This window comes from Thermobia domestica, chromosome 7, assembly GCF_964235325.1.
Source record: "Thermobia domestica chromosome 7, izTheDome1.hap1.1, whole genome shotgun sequence".
In the NCBI taxonomy this organism is placed as follows: Eukaryota; Metazoa; Arthropoda; class Insecta; order Zygentoma; family Lepismatidae; genus Thermobia; species Thermobia domestica.
The window spans coordinates 81,660,351-81,679,081 of record NC_137460.1 but is presented as its reverse complement, the minus strand read 5'-3'; the positions used below and the strand labels follow the sequence as shown (position 1 = coordinate 81,679,081).

Here is an 18,731-nt window from a genome sequence, read left to right as displayed (position 1 = left end):
TGTTTGGTCGTTGGATAATATTATGTGGGACAAAAACACTTGTTCCAGTACGCACTGAACGATAATTATTGGAGCGTGCTGCTGAATTGGTGACAGAAGGATTTACAGATACTACAGTATAGCCTAGTTCACTCTTGGTTGGTTCCTCGTCCTCGTTGTCATTTTCCATCCCAGGCAGATCAGTTCCAACAGCTATAGTGGATGCAGCCATCTCTTCATGCGCCTTTTTCCTCCTTTCCTCTTGTGCCTCCTCACGAATCTTTCGACGTCTGATTTTGTTAGCCAGCACTCTGTCGTATGATCCGAATGTCGCTGAACGGTCGGTTTTCATAGATTCCAGAAGACGTTTATCCTCTTCGTTCTTAATAAGACTATTGACGTTGGCAGGCCATAACTAAAATGTTTTGTTTGTTTCTCCATTTCCTGAATTTTTGATAGAGTGGATGGACTGGACGACTTTTACGTATAGCCCATCTTAGCATTATCATCTATTAATGAAATTATTTTCTCACACGCTTTTCGCTCTGAAATCATGGGAATATTTGCTTTATCATTTAAAAAAAACTTTTAACTGCGACAATACAAGCTTTGCAGCTTCCCACCTTGTCGGATTGATCTTTCGTCCATCCACAACATGATACATTACACACCTCAAAACCTGTAGTCATGTTGGCAAGCGAGAGCCGGTGAGCAAGGCGTCGTCCTCAGTGATAGTACTTTCTAATCCAAACACACTAGAAGATTTCCTAGTTCCCATAGACGTCATCTCTTCATATACAGTACGAAAACAGCTCTTCTTTTAAACTGAATCAAGGAAATAATAATAATAATAATAATAATAATAATAATAATAATAATAATAATAATAATAATAATAATAATAATAATAATAATAATAATAAAACAGGAAGTAATGTCTTCTCCGTAGAAACTCCAAAACCTTGGTTTGTAACACTTACTGTTAGACTTTTGCGTAACAGTGAACAGGGGATTTAAGATTTTAAAATCTTAATAGTGCACACACTAAGAGAAGAATATCTTACCCTTATGTTGTCTTTATTCAAAATTCACGATACACACTACGTGGCGCCATCTGTTGAACAGCTTTGCAGATAACTAATCTGTTTCATATAAGTTTATGCCTCTGGTGGACCCCCTAAACATACTTTGATTTTCATAAAAAATTGCTGGGCCGTATTATATATCAAATGGAACATTTCTAGCCCAGGGACAGGTCACTTTGTGAACAGTTTGATGCACCCTAGTATATATTATTATCTTTACATCTTCCCTGTTATTATTGCAATTACTGACTAACACCAACTACCACACTCAAGCCTCTGACCGTAGAATATTTCTTTAAAGACATAATATTAACTAATAGAAAATTAAAAAAAAGCAAAACATTTACTCAACATGCCTTCTGCATCTCTAGCTGTTTTATCCTCTCCTAGAACGATAAAAAAATAAGACTTCACATTATCATTCACACACACACATACATGTACTAGATGCTTTTTAATAATAATAAAAAGAGAACAAAAATAAAGTAGAATAAAATAAAAATTCAAACACACACTTCATACGCAATTTAAAAACCTTTGCAACACAGAAATACATATAAAGCTAGCTATGCTGATACGAAAAACTATACTAAGCCAAAAATATATACAGAGTGTTTCAAAACAACACCGACAACGTTTGGGAGGTGATTCCTCACACTAAAATAAGACAAAAAAGTATAAACCAATCTGGGTGCACAAATGCTTCCTTTCGGAGTTATAGGCTGCCAAAAACATGAAAAAATGAAATTTAAACGTTCACAGTTCCGAAACTATGGGACCTACCGTAGTCGGGTCAAGACTTCACTTAGGAACTAGTATGTGCTCTATCCAAGTATCCATGTTTCAGAATCCTGCGGTACTTCCGCAACAATTTTTTATAGACGTAGTTTGTGAGTACTTCAAATTATATTCCCGCAGCTAAACTCACTCTTTGCATGAGTACCTTAGGATTCTGAAACATGGATTTTTGGATAGGGCACATATTAGTTCCTTAGTGATGTCTTGATCCGACTACGGTAGGTCCCATAGTTTTGGAACAATGAACCTTTAAAGTTCATTTTTTCATGTTTTTAGCAGCCTATATCTCCGAAAGGAAGCATTTGTGCATCCAGGTTAGTCTATATTTTTTGTCTTATCTCTGTGCCAGGAATCACTTCCCAAACGTTGTCGGCGTTGTTTTCAAACATCTGTATACGTTTTTTCAAGTGTATTCTACTTCCACTTTTCGTGTAAAGTGAACATTAACAACTACTACAAAATACTTATCACACACACACGCAAATATTGATAAAATTTAAAGAAAAAAGAATATTTTGCTGCATTGGTTTAACTACTGTGATTATTTTTAAACTGTTGACTATTTTTTAATTATAGTATTACATTATTTTAATTGATTTAAATATTTCAAAATTACATAATAACGAGCAACTGGCCCTGAAAATGGGACGTCTTCCATAAAAATTAACCAAATGTAAAATAAAATTTGAGACTCGAATTTTAGGTATTAATACACTGATATATTATCCTTTCTACATTGAGCGTTCTTGTGTACTCTGTTCTTCTCAATCACAAGTATACATAGATCATTTCTACATACCATGCCATCTCTGTAAAACAACAGCAGCTTACTAACGGTTACAGCTTCCCAGACATAAAACGGTCTCATTGTTTCATTACATTCATGTAATAGCAAAGTAAGTAAAATTTTATCAGTTTTTAAACTGTCATTTACTCAAATTAAACTGCCAACATACAGAGTATAAAGATGCGTATACAAACTTCGAAAAGTAATTCTTACTCCATAAAAAAACGATATTCTACAAAAAACTAACGTATTTTTCCTTTATAATTAAATAAATAGTACTCATTTTGTATTCAAAAAAAATTAATTAATTTTTCTTATATAATTTCGGCCCTCTCTGAGTCCTTCGTTAGTAATACTCTAGTTGCTCCTCCTTCCTTATTCAATCTGGGAAATTCACATGAAAAGATGTAAAAATGTTTTAGTTGTAAAGATGACTCATAATGTGTCGCTGAGATAGTAGAACACCCTTTTCCAATCATTTGTAAACAGGTCTTCTAAACTCTTAAGTGTAACATTCATAAATTAAAAATTTAACATTCACGAATATTTTTCTATGGTGCGACGATCTACTAGCATATAACAAATTTCAAGTGTTTCTGAATGATCCGGTGTTTTTCAAATATTTCATAAAAATTTTCTTCGGAAATTAATAAATATGGAAAAAAGAATGACTAGTGTTACTAATAAAGAATTCAGAAAGGGCTGAAATTATATAAGAGGAATTATTAAACAATCTTTAGATACAAAGTGAGTATCTGTTATTTAATTAAGTGCCTTTAGTAAATATTCTAATTTATTTCCCTCCCACTAATGATGTTTGAGATTTTCAGAGAGCTCAGCTCCTTCCCTTATCTTTTCCTAAAAATTTCTCTTAGATACCTTTCGAGTAAGACCTTTTTTTTTTTAACGTTCTTGTGTTTTCTTTTTTCCTTTGACTATTCCAGATGCTGATGATATGAGTTAATTTTACCCAGGGAAAAAGAACCATAGAAAGCGAGAGGGCAAGGAACTAAATATTTCAAACATCGGTCCAAGTTCGCCTCATGAAATTAACTTAGACTGAAATTAGGATCAGGAATTACATTTCTGGGTTTTCAGCAACTATAGCAATCTTAGCCCGTCATGTATGAGGAATGGCATCGATCACATTACCCGGTGAATCGGGGAGGAAGGAAGCGACCTGGAACCATTGTGTTAAGTACCATTCTGACATTTGCCTGGTGAATGAGGAAAACCCACGAAAACTCACTCAGGATGGCTGCTCTAAAAAAGCTTTTACACTTTTTTGACCGAGTGTCACCACCGAGAATCGAACCCTGGAGCAAAGGCGAGAGCATTAGTGACTATGTTACGTGAAGCCACTAGTTAGATTGGGGTTTAGAGTACCTTCAGTACTGAAGGTTATACGAGACACGGAGGCCACAGTGTAACATAGGATGAGCTCTTACCGGGAATCAAATCTGGATCTGCCACGCCGAAGCGCGTACGCTAATTACCTAGCAATGAGGGGACTCTCATAAGATGAAAGAAAAAATCTACAAAAACTTTACGTTGATTGCAGTATCTGCATCTAGAATTCTCCATTACGAAGAGAGAAATTTAACCGTACACGACACCCATTCTGTCGCCCTTATATATTGATTTTTAAATTTATTCCTACTTAAACATGGGTCGAAAGATATCTTGAAAATGGAAAACGTCGGCTAAACTTTGGAAAATCAGTAATTTCAAACACATGGATGTATTAAAAGAAGCTAAATATACATTAGTTTACATCAATACTGGTTTAAAATAGATTTATACAAGGAGGTGAAAATCAATGCATTCCCTCCTTCCTAAACTTCTGTTCAAAGTAAAAAATTTACTTAAGTAGTGTCCATTTATTAAATATTTTAGCATAATATATTCCACAAGTATTCTTATTTTCACATTTAATCATAGCTAATACACTCAAATATTATGGAATGAAAGGTGTTTGGAATTTTGACCGATAATTTTCTGCGCTCTAACCTGCAGAACAAAGCAATTTTCAACCAAGTTCGTTATAACTTTCTTGATATTATTATAATATTGTATATTTTTCTACTGTCCTTTCTACAGCTCGGTATCTTTTTCTGCATTTTTATGTATTACATTAGCACACTGTTTTCTGTTTCCCCCTTATTGATCAAAGCGAGCACAATTCCTTTACATCCAAGGAATGCAACATAATCCTGAAGCTTCTTTAGAATCGCTTAACAGGTCTTTATCAGACCATTGATGACGGTGTTTACACAAAATATCTGAAATCGGTTGACCCACGGAAGAATAATAATTGAAAAAACTTCTCCCATACGAGTAAGAGAGAGCAGTGACGTTTAAACATATGATTTTATTCATATACGTTTAATCAGATTCGTGTAATTTCTAGCAGTAAGAAGTTTAAATAGGGATTTTCTTCACAGCCCACCTGTGAAAGCGAAACAGTCGAGGGAGCAAGGGTAGGGTGGGACACAATGTCAGTCTTGCCTCTTTTACGTTTTGAATCTTATTGACTTAACAAAAATTACGAAGATACAAAATATTCTCACAATGACTTTATTGAAAATGTTTTTCCTTGTGCAGAATACTGTCAAAGGTTTTTTTTTTTTTTTTTTTTTTTTTTTTTTTTTTTTTTTTTTTTAAAGGAAATCTAAGAGACAACTTGCAAAAAATAAAACTCATACCTGAAGAAGTTTTTCCCTCTCTTCGAACTCTGCCGTAAAATTTGGAGTTACTACGTCAGAATCATCATCTGACTCAGGTACATATTCGACTCCACTTCCTTAATGTTGAAAAGAAAAGAAACACAACATTTAACACCATACAAAGAACTCTTCACTAATTAATTTTCTAAGACTGTTTCTTTTCTATATAAAATTTCTAATGAAAGTAAATTCATTTTGCTACACGTAGTTCGAAAGAGTTAGAAGATTATTCCTCGCTTTCTTAAAAATGCTAGAAACTTCTGTGTATGCTAGAAAATTATTTTTAAACTTCTGTGTGTTTATAATCATTCATAAAATCTAGGTTTTATAAAAATATATTTTGTTATAGTAGCTTTTTAACGCTTATAAATAATAATAATAATAATTATTATATATATATATATATATATATATATATATATATATATATATTTAATGTCACATTTTGCAAAGGATACATTGTTTACAAATATTTTCTTTGTTTATGAAAAAAAACTTTCCTACTTCCAAGCATCCGGTAAAATGTATTCTTGCGTACTCTTTAGAAGTAATACCCACTCATTCATCTACGCATCTTGCGAAGATTTGCTGCTAAGCTTCATGAAATGCCAGGAATTTATAATGCCCCTATATTTTATAAACTATGGGTGGAATAAATACCAATACCTTTGTACACTTCTGGTCCCGAACACCAAGAGAAGCAAATAATTTTACACCAACAAACCTCAATTTAAAAAGAAGGCATCCGTTACAGGGTATACAGTTTATTCTTTTCTAAATTCGAAAACTTATCAAATGTTAATACTTTCCTATATGCTCCGACAATGATAGGAGCACTAATATATATAAGACATTGAACAAACAATGCAACTAAATCAAAAATTACATTCATGATATAACATTTCTTCTATTTTTCATCCAACATCATAATTATCTTCAAAGCAAGTAGAGCGAATGGTGCAGGCCAATAACATGCGAAATACAATAGCCGCAATACCAACTTCTTTTTGTTCCTAAAATGAACCTTACATAATACTAACTTTTCCTATAATTATGACCAGGGTGGATTGATTTAAATCAGTCTGATTTAAATCACGATTTTAATCAAGATTTAAATCACTTGATTTTTTCAATAAAAATCGTTGATTTAAATCAAATTCCGAAATGAATTAATTTAAAGTGAAAGTAAGTAAAATCCCGTTTCTGTTCTGTTATTTCGATTATGGAAGATAATAATCATAATACAATGAGACTCAAATGTATGTAAGCACAGTATGAAAACGAGTATCAATTAGAGAACGATCAGGGAAAATCCCGTTTGAACGGGTAACGGGTTAACCGTGCTTTCTTCTTTTTTACACAGGGTTTTAAAATTTCTATTCCAACGGGGAAATCACCATGGGCATTTAAGATAAACTTTTTTGTGTCCACGTCTATTTCTTTGTTTCCAGATAATAGGGGCGTATTTAGAGGGGTCCGATCCCCTCTCCGAAACAAAAAAATAAATAAATAAATAAATAAAATAAAATAAAATAAATTTTAAAATTTTGGGCGAAATTTATGTACTAAATACTAGAAGTTCCTCGGGATCGTAGTACGACAAATTTTGGATGCGTTAAAATATTGAATAATACTTTTGATAAAGTGGATACTTGAGCCCAGTGCAGAACATGCCGCGATCTGCGATGTGATCGCAGAAAATTTGCCATGCCCGTGCAGGAAAAATTGTCAGAGGAAATAAAATAGCCAACAGAAAAGTATAAAAACGTGCCTGCTATGTATAGATATCTTAAATGCACGGACAACTCGCATATGAACTGTTTTTCACGTCACATAAAGCATATTTTTAACAATCACAAGTGTTTCTTCTTCTGAAACTGATCATCTTGATTTTTTTTTTTTTATTTTGGAATTCCTGCAGAATTTTTGACTTACAAAAACTCATCGCATAAAGACAAAGAAAGTTCTGCCATCGGCTAATATATAGGATCAGAAAACGATATTCACGAAGAAATTAAATATCGACTAAAAGCAGGGAATTCGTGTTATTATTCAGTTCAAAATCTCTTATCGTCGCGAATTCTGTCGAGGAATTTCAAGCTTTAAAATATATAAAACGATAATTACGCCTGTTATGCTGTATGGTTGTGAAACATGGTCGCTTACGCTGAGGGAAGAACGCAGACTGAAAGTATTTGAGAATAAAATCATGAAACGAATATTCGGAACCAAAAGGAACGGTAATGAGGAATGGCGAAAACTTCATGATGAGGAACTGCATAATTTATACATTTCACCAAAACATTGTTAGGGTCATCAAATCTTGGAGGCTCAGGTGGGCAGGGCATGTAGCGAGAATGGAAGAAAGTAGGAACGCTTTCAGTTTTAACTGGAAGTTCAATCGGAAAACGACCATTAGGAAGACCTAGGCGCAGAAGGGAGGACAATATTAAGATGGATCTCGCAGAAATAAGAATACAAAATAGAAACTGGATTAAGTCAGGAGAGTTTTTGTGAACATGGCATTGAACCTCCCATAGGTCATAGAGTTAATTAATTTTAGACGAAATTTATATACTTTATATGTATTTCGTGCCGCTAGCTAGTTCCAATTGTTTAAAAATATGCCCCTGCCAAATATCAGTAACTTTCGTGAAAAGAAAAGTGTCATTTGATATACATTGCTGTACTTTCTCCTTAATGCTTATGAAACATTGTTTGGGATTGAAATAGGTTAACGATTGGGAATTAATTCAAAATTAAAACCCAATATTTTCACTTAAATGGCACAATTAGCATTTAATACTAATTCCTAATGTTTTTTCTTCAGTTCACGACTTGTATTATACGAAGAAAAAGGTTTGATTTAAATCAAAAAAATCGATTTAAATCAAAAAAATCAACAAAAATGATTTTTTTGAAAAAAATCATGATTTTTTTCCACCCTGATTATGACCATACTTTTGTTACACTGATTCACCATGAATACCTATTAGTCCTTATTTATATTGTCTATATCTTACCTTCACATAAATATTTCATGATTGCTTCCGTTCCGAGAATAGCAATTTCTGACGGCGGATACACAAAAGTCTCTGCATCTATTTGAATAGTTTTGAGGCACCTGATACGGCAAAGACTCTTGGGTAAGGAACACAATTTGTTTGTGCACAAATTAAGAGTTTGTAAAGACTTCATTCTCCCCATTGTTTCTGGAAGGTCTTTTAACAAATTCTGAGAGGCATCCAGCACTTGAAGTCGTGTAAGTTCACCTATCTCATTTGGGAAATGTTTCAGCCTATTGTTCTGAAGATAAAGAACCTGTATAAAATAATAATAATAATAAAAGTATAATCATTTCTCATGGATACAAATTACCTTACATACATCAAAGATAATGAAAAAGAGAAGAATTTCAAATCAACATGTTTCTTTGAAAGTTATTAACGCATTCACACTTGAAGCCTATATAAATGAATGAATGAATGAATGATTATGAAACAAACAGATAAATTAATTTATTTCTGAGTTTTCTTTTACATTTTTAAGTGCTGTTTGTTTCTTCTTTATTTATTTTGGTGCGCGGTATTTCATAGTTATACACTGTAGGCTAAAGGAGACGGTAAGAAATGAATGGTAAAATAATATTACATAACGCGAGTGGGATTAGAACCTGCGAGAAGTCTTGCGGTTGCCAGCCGAATTACTTTAGATCGCTCGACCACTAACGCCGATAGTTGGGAGAGATGAAGACAGTGGAAGGTAAATGAACTCGAGAAATCTACGGATGTTATCCACAAGGTCTCATTGGTCTTGGATCGAATCAGGAACCAGAAAACGGAAACTCTTTATAATTGAGCCACTTACCCTCCCTCCTTCTCAATAATCTAATAGTAATACACATAAGAATCATTTAAAAGTTCAATTACAGATGAGATATTTGTTCACTTGCCATATTAAGCCTTATTTTCTAGCAATTTCAAAGGTGCATGGGTAGTTTGTAAGCCAATAGCCAATACTGAATACAACCACTACAACGTTTTTGCTCAAATCTAATCGATTTTCGAACAAGAATGAGCAATAAACAAATTTCATAATACATACATGTAATGTTTGTTTGCAATATATTCTACTTGTGATTGCCAGGAATTTACTATTTTTCTAATTATAAATAAATTTACTTTCTAATAATAAGTAACACTTCACAAATGATTCTCCCATCCATCGAAAAAGTGTGAAGAGCTTTCAGTTACTCAAAATACAAGGATGAGTTTAAAGTTCTGCAATACTGGCATAGTCCTTCGTCTGTAGCGTGTATATCTCGTGCCTGAAGTTCCAAGTTGTCAAAGATGCAATACATCTAATTCAGAACTTTTACTTTATAAGTTGGGAGTTGCGCCGTAAGGCCACGGAAGCGACCAGTAACTAGAGGAAACTGAACCGATACCACATTCCTCATTCAGTGTAGGCGTTGCACGATCATATTATTACTTGTTACAATCCATGGCTTGCTTCTTGCGCTCGCAGTCCTTTAACAACAAAGAGAAGTGGAAACTGGAGTGCAAAAGTTCTTCGTCTTAAGGAATATAACTGGCATTGAATAGGATTGATGGTCTGACCGAAAGATGTAACATGACGGTTTTTCTTTGAGCGCAATGTTTGATTTAACTTGAGAAAATAAGTGTCCGAACTAATACAAAACTTCCACTCGCCAAGTAAACTCTCATTATCTTCGGAATTAACAGATGTGCTAAGGAAAAACGGAAGTCAAGAAATTAAGAATGAAAAAAATATCGCAATTATAAACTGAAGATTCCATTATCCTTACAGAACTGGGTACGTACAACGGCTTTCCAATGACTCATTTCACTTAACTGGTTTTCATTCGGGATTACTGTCTTTACCACAATTTTTATGCTAATTAAAAGAATAAATTATGAAACATTCTACGTACACTATGTATGAAATCATCTGTATAGAACATCGCACGACGAAAGTGAAATTACATCACAAAACAAACATATAAATAAATACGTTTTAAGGTTACATCCAACAATATCTTTTCAGAAATTTCTTGCACCGCGAGGTAAGGGGGAGGGGAGGACGAGGATTCGCAAGATGTTCCACAGAGATAAATGTAGTTTAATCTTTATCGTTAGTATATTACTTAAATAATTAACATTTCTCTGACCAGAGTATGCATTTCTTTATTAAATATAAATTATTTCGTAACAGTTTCCATAACGTAACGTTATCTTTCTCAGACGTTAATAAAGAAATGCATACTCTGGTCAGAAAAATGTTAATTATTAAAATAATAATTCCAGAGTAAACATGGAGGAAGTTATATTACTTAACTATTGTCAACTATTGATATCAGTTAACTGATGTTAATTTTATATATATACACTTTACTATTGTACATCAATTGCCTCCATCATGCGAGTAAATATTGTTTTTACTATTCTCCCTTTTCTAACACATTATTTATTAGTTTTTATTTACATTTTCCTACACTTCTAATTTATAATTCCCATACCTACCCTTTCGCGATCATTTTAAATTACTTTTATGTACACTTATGTTTAAAATTATTGTCTCATGTCTATAAATATGTTGTTCTAGGAATATAATTTGATACCGAATTCGCCCGGTATTTCTAATAGTGTTAGTATGTATATAATCGGCAAAGACATGTATGTGGCCAATTTTATGTCAAAAGAGCAGTAAATAAGAACAATACAACGAAAATAAAATTTTCTTGTCCATCTTTGTTTTCTTTGTTGTCTTTAGCAACATTTTATTTTACTCATTATAATTTTCGTATTTATAATTCTTTTCCTATGAAATTTTCCACAACTATACATTTCCCGATTATACACATAGTATCAGTATTAAAAGTACTTTGCAAAATCATTATCAAATTATATTCTTACAAGAAGACAGTTATAGATATGCGACAATAAGTTTGGACATGAATGTACCTCGTACAAACTGCTAGTCTTTTAGTTTCTCAATGTTAAAAAATTATATATATATTATACTATATACTGACTTTGAATGTTCGTTTCAGTGCTAAGTGCTATGAGACAAAAGCAAACTTTTATTAACGATGAAGCCTTACCTAATTAATTCCCCATAACTTCGATAAGTTTAGCCACACATAATCAAGAGTTTTTCCTAACATGAAATTAATTAATGAAAATGAATTGTTGCTCCTTCACATCAAAAGTGAGTGCTCTGCCGTTAAGCCATGTGCCTGCAAACAGTTTTTCTGTTCTGTATGTCCTCATATTCTCTTTCATGACACCAATTCGTTACTTATTCATCTGACTCCTGAACGAATAGTTGAAATCATGCAGGGAATAAACTTACTGCAGCTGCAAAGTTGATGTCTCTTCTCAGAACTAAAAAGTGGAATTTACAGCTTTGCGTTGAATTCAAACCACGAAATCCCACACCAAAGGTGAGAACGCCAACCACTTAGTAACGAGCCAGCTCGATTGTAATGTTAAAACTCACTTGCATTCTATTTCTGGAAGTTGAAAATCATAATGTACCCATCATTTTGACTGTTGTTTCGTTTCTGGTGTGTAATATCGATGTTCATGTTGCATCGGTGGTTACAACTGACGCATAAATTCAGTTCGACTTTTCTTAAAACGGGCTGAGTTGTCCTTAGAAATTAAATGAAAAAAAATCTTTCAGTTAACGTCCCGCGATTATGCTCTTTACGCTAAGAGAAATGGAGAGTTGTCTTAAGAGATAGATTTGCATTCTTATTTGTTTCTGGTCAAGTGTCAGCAATCAGGCACGCATCTCACAGACAGTTTCCTCGAACGGTCAAAATGTGAAATATTCGTTCACCTGAATTATCTCGAACTTCTGCAATATCACTTATCTTTAATCAGCAATCTTGGGATTCCATATAGTGTACTTTCTCAATAATGTCAAGTAACATATTTTAGCAGTTTCAGGCTTCCACAACTACGTCTAAACTCAAGATGTCTATTTTGCAACAGTCGAAAATAATGAGCTAAGTTCCTCAAAGATTTTCATATAACTAAGTGATTTCCTTAAATTGTATTTTTTTTTTTTTTTAACATGCGAGAACTGTAAATACACGACCACAACTAACTATAAATTCAGCTGTTGTTCGCTAATTCAGGCAATAACACAAAGTTGTCATAACGGAAAACGCCCCATAATAATAACGTACAGATTTCGAACTAGTGATGTTATCTGTGGGTAATTCCTAGAATTTCCATATATATATATATATATGGAAATTCTAGGAATTACCCACAGATAGCATCACTAGTAAATATATATAAATGGATATTGTCCCCGCGTAGCGTAGCCGTAAACGCTCTTGCCTTTGGTGCGAGCGGTTTCGAATGCGATTCCCGATGGAGATACTCGTTCGAAAAAGTACACAAGCTTTTTTTTTTTTTTTTTTTTTAAGGGTAACAACGAAAAGTGAGGTTTCCTAGGTTTTCCTCATTCACACCAGGCAAATGTCAGGATGGTACCTACAATAATGGTCCTAGGAAGCTTCCCTCCTCTTCCATTCCTTTTTGCTCTTCAATTCCCCGGACAGTGCGATCGCCGATTAATGTCATCTATGATTCGTAACGGGTTTATTTGGCAATAGATGCCGAAAGCCTCGAAAACTAATTCCTAATCCTAAATAACTGTATATATTATACTAACCTTTAAATTTTTTAAAAATTTAATATCTGACGTCAAACACGTAAAACAATTCGAACGAAGATCCAACACTTGCAAAAGAGACAAATCTTGCAAGTTTCCGCCTCCCGAAAGAGAAGTTAGGTGATTCTCCTGAAAAGAAAATATGCAATTATTTAAAAGAAAGAAAAAAAAAATACGTCATGACACTGAAGCCTATTTTAAAAGAACCTCCGATAAAATTTCTTATTTATATATACAGAACCTACAATTACGACGTAACTGAAACTTGAATTAAGTACTGTACATTTTTTAGAACAAGATTTGCTCTTAGAATTTGACCTACTAGCTTGAGTGGATTACTTTATAGCAAAAGGAATCGTGAACCAAAACAATTAATGTTTCTTTTAGGAACTTATTTTTTTCCATCACTATTTTAAAGATGTGTATAATGTTATACTCCCTACTGTACACCTTGTAAGCTTGACTTTTAGACTTAAAGATGATCTGCACAAGAAGTGAAGCCAAACACTATGGTTATCAAAACCAAGACAATCTGGGGCAAAAAGAACGGTTCATCGTGCTTGATAAATAGTCTAATATCAGTGATGTAAGCTAGAATTTTTGCTAGGTATACGCTCGACTGCTTTCAAGAATATACCATATACCCACTCCCATATATGCTCATTATTTCGTAAATTTAAGGGGAGTATACACAAACACAAAAATATTTATTCGCCGATTAAAACCAAATAACCTCACTAAGTAACAAACTGAAACGTTGAAGGCTACATCAAATATATATTGACTTATTTATTTTAAGTTATTTATGTCTCTTTTCAGCACTGAGGCTGCATGACAATTTGAATCAGTTCTCTTTATATATATATATATATATATATATATATATTGACTTATTATATATATAAGACTTATATACTATTATATATATAAAGTTTTAATACAATTTTAAAAAAACATTTTCAGTTTACTACTATTTACTTACCTCGAGATGAAGAGCATCCTTCCTGAACACTTTGCAGAGGGAATATATTCCAGAAGGAACATGTTTCAGGTCACAATCTGATAAATCAAATATAGGTTCTGGACTCTCTCTTGCCTAAAAAAAAAAAAAAAGCAAAGTAATAATACAAATGATGTAAAAGAATATCTAACTCAAAAATTCTTTCAGGCTTTGAATATTCCGTATCTTCAAAAGCCTGTCCGTCTATCATACCTTGATATTTGCTATCACTTCTTTCGACTCTATTATTTAAAAACAATCTTACTCTATACAGTACTGAACTTATAAATTCCAAACACGAATAACCCTTCCCGCTAGTATAGTGAACAGTGAGCGCGCACCTTTCATGTACGGGGTACCGGATTCGATTCCCGGTGGTATTTCAAAGCATTACGGTAGTTTGAATTCCACCTTAAACTGTAGGTCTACTTCTCATATAGCGTCGGTATTAAAAGCTTAACTTCAACAAACAACAATATATGCACGGATTTTACATACTCTTTCTTTGATTTATTTCCCAGTGTACGATACAATAATATTGGCAATCATTTTGTCTGACTCCTGATATATATACGTACATATATCAATCTAAGTAAGGACACAACGAACTAGGTTGATTTGTGCAACGGACATAGTTGTGGAGACAAATAATACATAAATCATTATCGTTTGTTCAGGAAACCGTGTTCTACTTTTATTTTATAGGACAATAACAACAATAATGAGTTATGAAACATCAAGTTACGTTCAAGGTCGTGACGGTGATCAAGAACACAGTGATGCTCGAAATTATTCAGGATTAAACAAGGTTATTCGTTGCAGTACAAAGATAGGTCTACAGCAATTTATATACATGTACTCTATAGCCTTAATAAAATAAATACATTTACGAGTTTATTTACACTTTTATTCGGATTGTGTTACCGCTTCTTAACGTGTCCAGATTACTGAAGTGCAATAAATCAATTGAAATAATAAAAAAGATGTTACTAGCGATAATGTATTTAAATATCTGGCTCAATGTGCATATATCTGTACATGTAGCATTAATAGTTAATATTTACTGTGAAAAGATAAATCAACATACACAAGTATCTTTTTACGTTTTTTTTTTTTTTTATTTTTTTGTCAACAAGTTATGGGAGCGAAAAGTTATAGTGACTTTTTAATCATTAAAATTTCATGGACTGACACTGAGAAAGACGATCACATTTTTAAAACATAAATAATCACAATTGAAAATTCAGTTTTTATGAGCGAACCTATAAAAATGAAATTAAATCTTCAAGTTTTACGCCTCACCATTATGCCGGCTAGGCTAAAGGAGACGGTGATGATGAGAAATGAATGAAATGGTGGAATGAAGAAAGTGGGAGGAAACGGGAGAACTCCGAGAAAACACACAACCAGTGTCTGTCCACCACAAAGCTCACTTGGCGCGTGGTTGGATCAAACTAAGGACCTCATCCACTAGAGATGAACGCTCTACCACTGAGCCACCGCGGCGAACCCTGTAAAAAAATGCAAAGTGCGAAAAGCAACAAAAGATTATTAATCCTTTGGGAAAAATTTCATATATATCACGGCAATAGTTCTTTTTCGGACGATTCACCTTTCTTCAAATCTAGGATTACTTCACTCTAAGATGATTTTTCAAGCAAGTCAATGAAACTAGGTGATGCGTTATTGACATAGATTCCAGCGAGGATGGAAATTATACAGGGTGTTCATTTATTATGTAGCAAAATCGAGAAAATTGTAACTTCAGAGTTTCAGAGTTGGGATGTACCAGCACAACGCATTTTATAGGGGAGCTGCGGCATAGGATCCGCTCTTCCTCCCCTCTCTCTAAAATCATATGAGCCGGTACAACACAACTCTGAAACATGGTTATTCAGATAAACAGAGTACCAGTTCCTCTAATATTTCTTTAACCGCCGTTGATCTCTCTCATGTTTTTCGAGCTACGCGAGCCTCAAAGTTACAATTTTCTCGATTTCGGCGTCTCGTAACTTTGAAATAACGCTTTTTTCGCTTTATGTTCATATGATTTTTTTTTTTTTTTTTTAAGTTTAGGTGAGGATTTCACCAGTGAATTTTGGCTACATAATAAATGAACACCCTGTATAAACTTAAATTTTAAATCCGATACATAACAGAATACTTTTTATTTAATACTATCACGTCTTAAATATCACTGTAACATTCATTGCCCACTGGTCATTATTTTTATTTATTTATTTTGTACTACACTAAAGTAGGGGGGCGCGGTGGCTCAGTGGTAGAGCGTTCACCTCCGGTGCTTGGGGTCTCTGGTTCGATTCCAGCTCGCGCCGTGTGGACTTTGTGGTGGACAAACACCGTGCTCGGGGTTCTCCCGTTTCCTCCCACTTTCTTCATTCCACCATTTCACTCATCTCTCATCATCACCGTCTCCTTTAGCCTAACCGGCCTAACCGGCATAACATTTACACTTAAGTAGGTAAAATGGCGAAATTCTCCCAGCCTCAGGACAAATTTACGTAAGTGGTAGAAAGCTAAACTAATGATATCGGTTACACAAGAAAGATAAAACTCCTTAGAAAAAGGATAGTCTTAGTTACAATAATAATAATTTGAAACAAGAATTATACCAAATATAGCTTATGTTCCAGTCTTGACTTATAGTCGACACCTCTGTCAGTTCTTCTCCAGAACTGAAACCAAGACATCCTCTCTTCTCTCATCAATATTCGTCAGTCTGTAAGAAAAGAAAAATACTGAAATTCATTTATATCGATTATATTGATAAATGGATTTGTGTATCATGAAATTTATTTAATTATAAATTGTATTTAATTATTTAATTTAATTATAAATAATAAATTAGCCGTAACAATAGACATATACAGCCAAATGAAGAAAACACTTAACACTGACACTAAATAAAAATTTTCATAAGATCTGCCAATGGTTTCGACAAACTCATCTTTTCCTCAGTGCATCTAAAGAAAACTTGTTGCTACATACAAAACGTGAAGTGTGAAATTCTTTACTTGTTCATCTTTTAAACTAAAAATGACATAAGTTTGTAGTTCGTTAGTAAGATTTCCTTTCCCTCATGATTTGTGGGTAATGAAAAGCGTTCGGTATGTATTTATGTAAGATCAGAAATAAGAAATATTCAACTGACACTCTTGACCTAACACAAATTAACAGTGTTGACCTGGGCATCACTTTTTTTTTTTCTTTCTTTCTTTTTTAACTAAAACATTTACGACACTCACACACTAGAGAAGTACTTGCTGTGTAATAAGATACGTGAATACAGTATGCACGAGTTAACCATGGATATACATATATGCATAGTATGTCGACGGGCTTTTTCGGCGACCTTCAATACATAAACAGAGGAAGAAGTACAAACGTAGGACGACGGATACTTACGAATATGCTACATTAACCCGTTAAGGTTTTGTTTCTGTAGTAAAGAAGCATATACATAGTGGAAGGCCACTTTAATTTGTTTATATTGTTGAATTGATGAAGATGACAAACCTCACTGCAACGTGTATGGTCAGGAGTGTTATTATTACACGAGGGTGCTTACGTGAATAAAAAGCTTTGTTCATATGAACCAAATTATCAGTTTTGTAGAATTTCTTGTATTCTCTGTTCCAGAAACCCAGAATTTCAAGAAGATGAACTGATGATTAGTCTGCGCTAGATTATTGGTATGTCATAACTAAATCAGGGTGTCTACTAAACTTCCCAAATGAAATTTCGTGACTTTTTCCTGACCTTTTCTTTACCAAACCATAAATTTTTTTAACACTCTCAAGAGCGAATTTGTGTGCGAATTAGGCCGAATTCCCATACATTCGATAGAAGCGTGCTTTGCTTCCATTTGGTAGTGTCTAAAGCCAATCACAGACACTTTTTTTTGGTGGTGAATTTTGACGTTTTATAGAACAAAATTTTCGAGTATGTGCTTATATATGTACAATAAATAAATTAAAAAAAAAAAGTCCTGACCCAAAAGCTGAATTTGGTGACTTTTTCTTGACTTTCATGACCGTTTTCTGATTTCGTAACTTTTCCTGGACTTTCGTGACCGATAGACACCCTATACATTCTCCCTTTTAGATGTTTTAATGAATGTAGATTATTGGGATTCCGAAGTCCACTTCTAAACCAGTCTCTACTTTTCGTAAAGGGAAATGGACACATAGTAAAGAATCAGGACCCAAAATATTTCTATTCTATTACAATGGAGTGGAAACTGATTCTAGACTCATCATTTTTGGAACAGAAAATTATCTCAGGAAATTATCCAGTAGTGAAACGTTGCTAATAGACGGTAACTTTTGAATGGCTCCGCGCTGTAATTCAAATATGCAACTAACTTTCACTTTTTCCTAACTCTTCAAATATAGTGTTTCTGAAATAGCAGCAATGAATGCAATTACGACAACTATCGGTGATTCTATTCGTGTGCAAATTTGTTTCTTTCACTTAACTCAGTCTAAGTGGAGGAAATTTCAGGAACTTGGCCTTATCAATCTTTACTAACAAAATGACAAGTTTTGTATATTTTGTGGAAAACTGAACGGGCTTGCATTTCTTCCAATACGAAATGCACGTCAAGGAATGCAACTCCTTCG

General features: G+C 33.6%; 1 protein-coding gene across 2 annotated transcripts in view; it reads right to left on the bottom strand.

The window, feature by feature from the left end:
- Positions 1-18,731, bottom strand: part of LOC145690234 (E3 ubiquitin-protein ligase LRSAM1-like) — a 62,138-nt gene that overhangs the window by 40,922 nt on the left and 2,485 nt on the right. Inside the window, exons 2-7 of one of the 2 annotated variants that reach the window (XM_081764923.1) lie at positions 16,722-16,828; positions 14,071-14,184; positions 13,089-13,217; positions 8,399-8,696; positions 5,355-5,452; positions 1,421-1,450 (exon numbers count right to left, since the gene is read on the bottom strand). In XM_081764923.1, the coding sequence (XP_081621049.1) occupies positions 1,421-1,450; positions 5,355-5,452; positions 8,399-8,696; positions 13,089-13,217; positions 14,071-14,184; positions 16,722-16,814 (762 nt within the window). In that variant the 5' untranslated portion in view covers positions 16,815-16,828. The remainder of the gene's footprint in view (positions 1-1,420; positions 1,451-5,354; positions 5,453-8,398; positions 8,697-13,088; positions 13,218-14,070; positions 14,185-16,721; positions 16,829-18,731) is intronic. The other variant, XM_081764924.1, reaches the window with a different exon arrangement.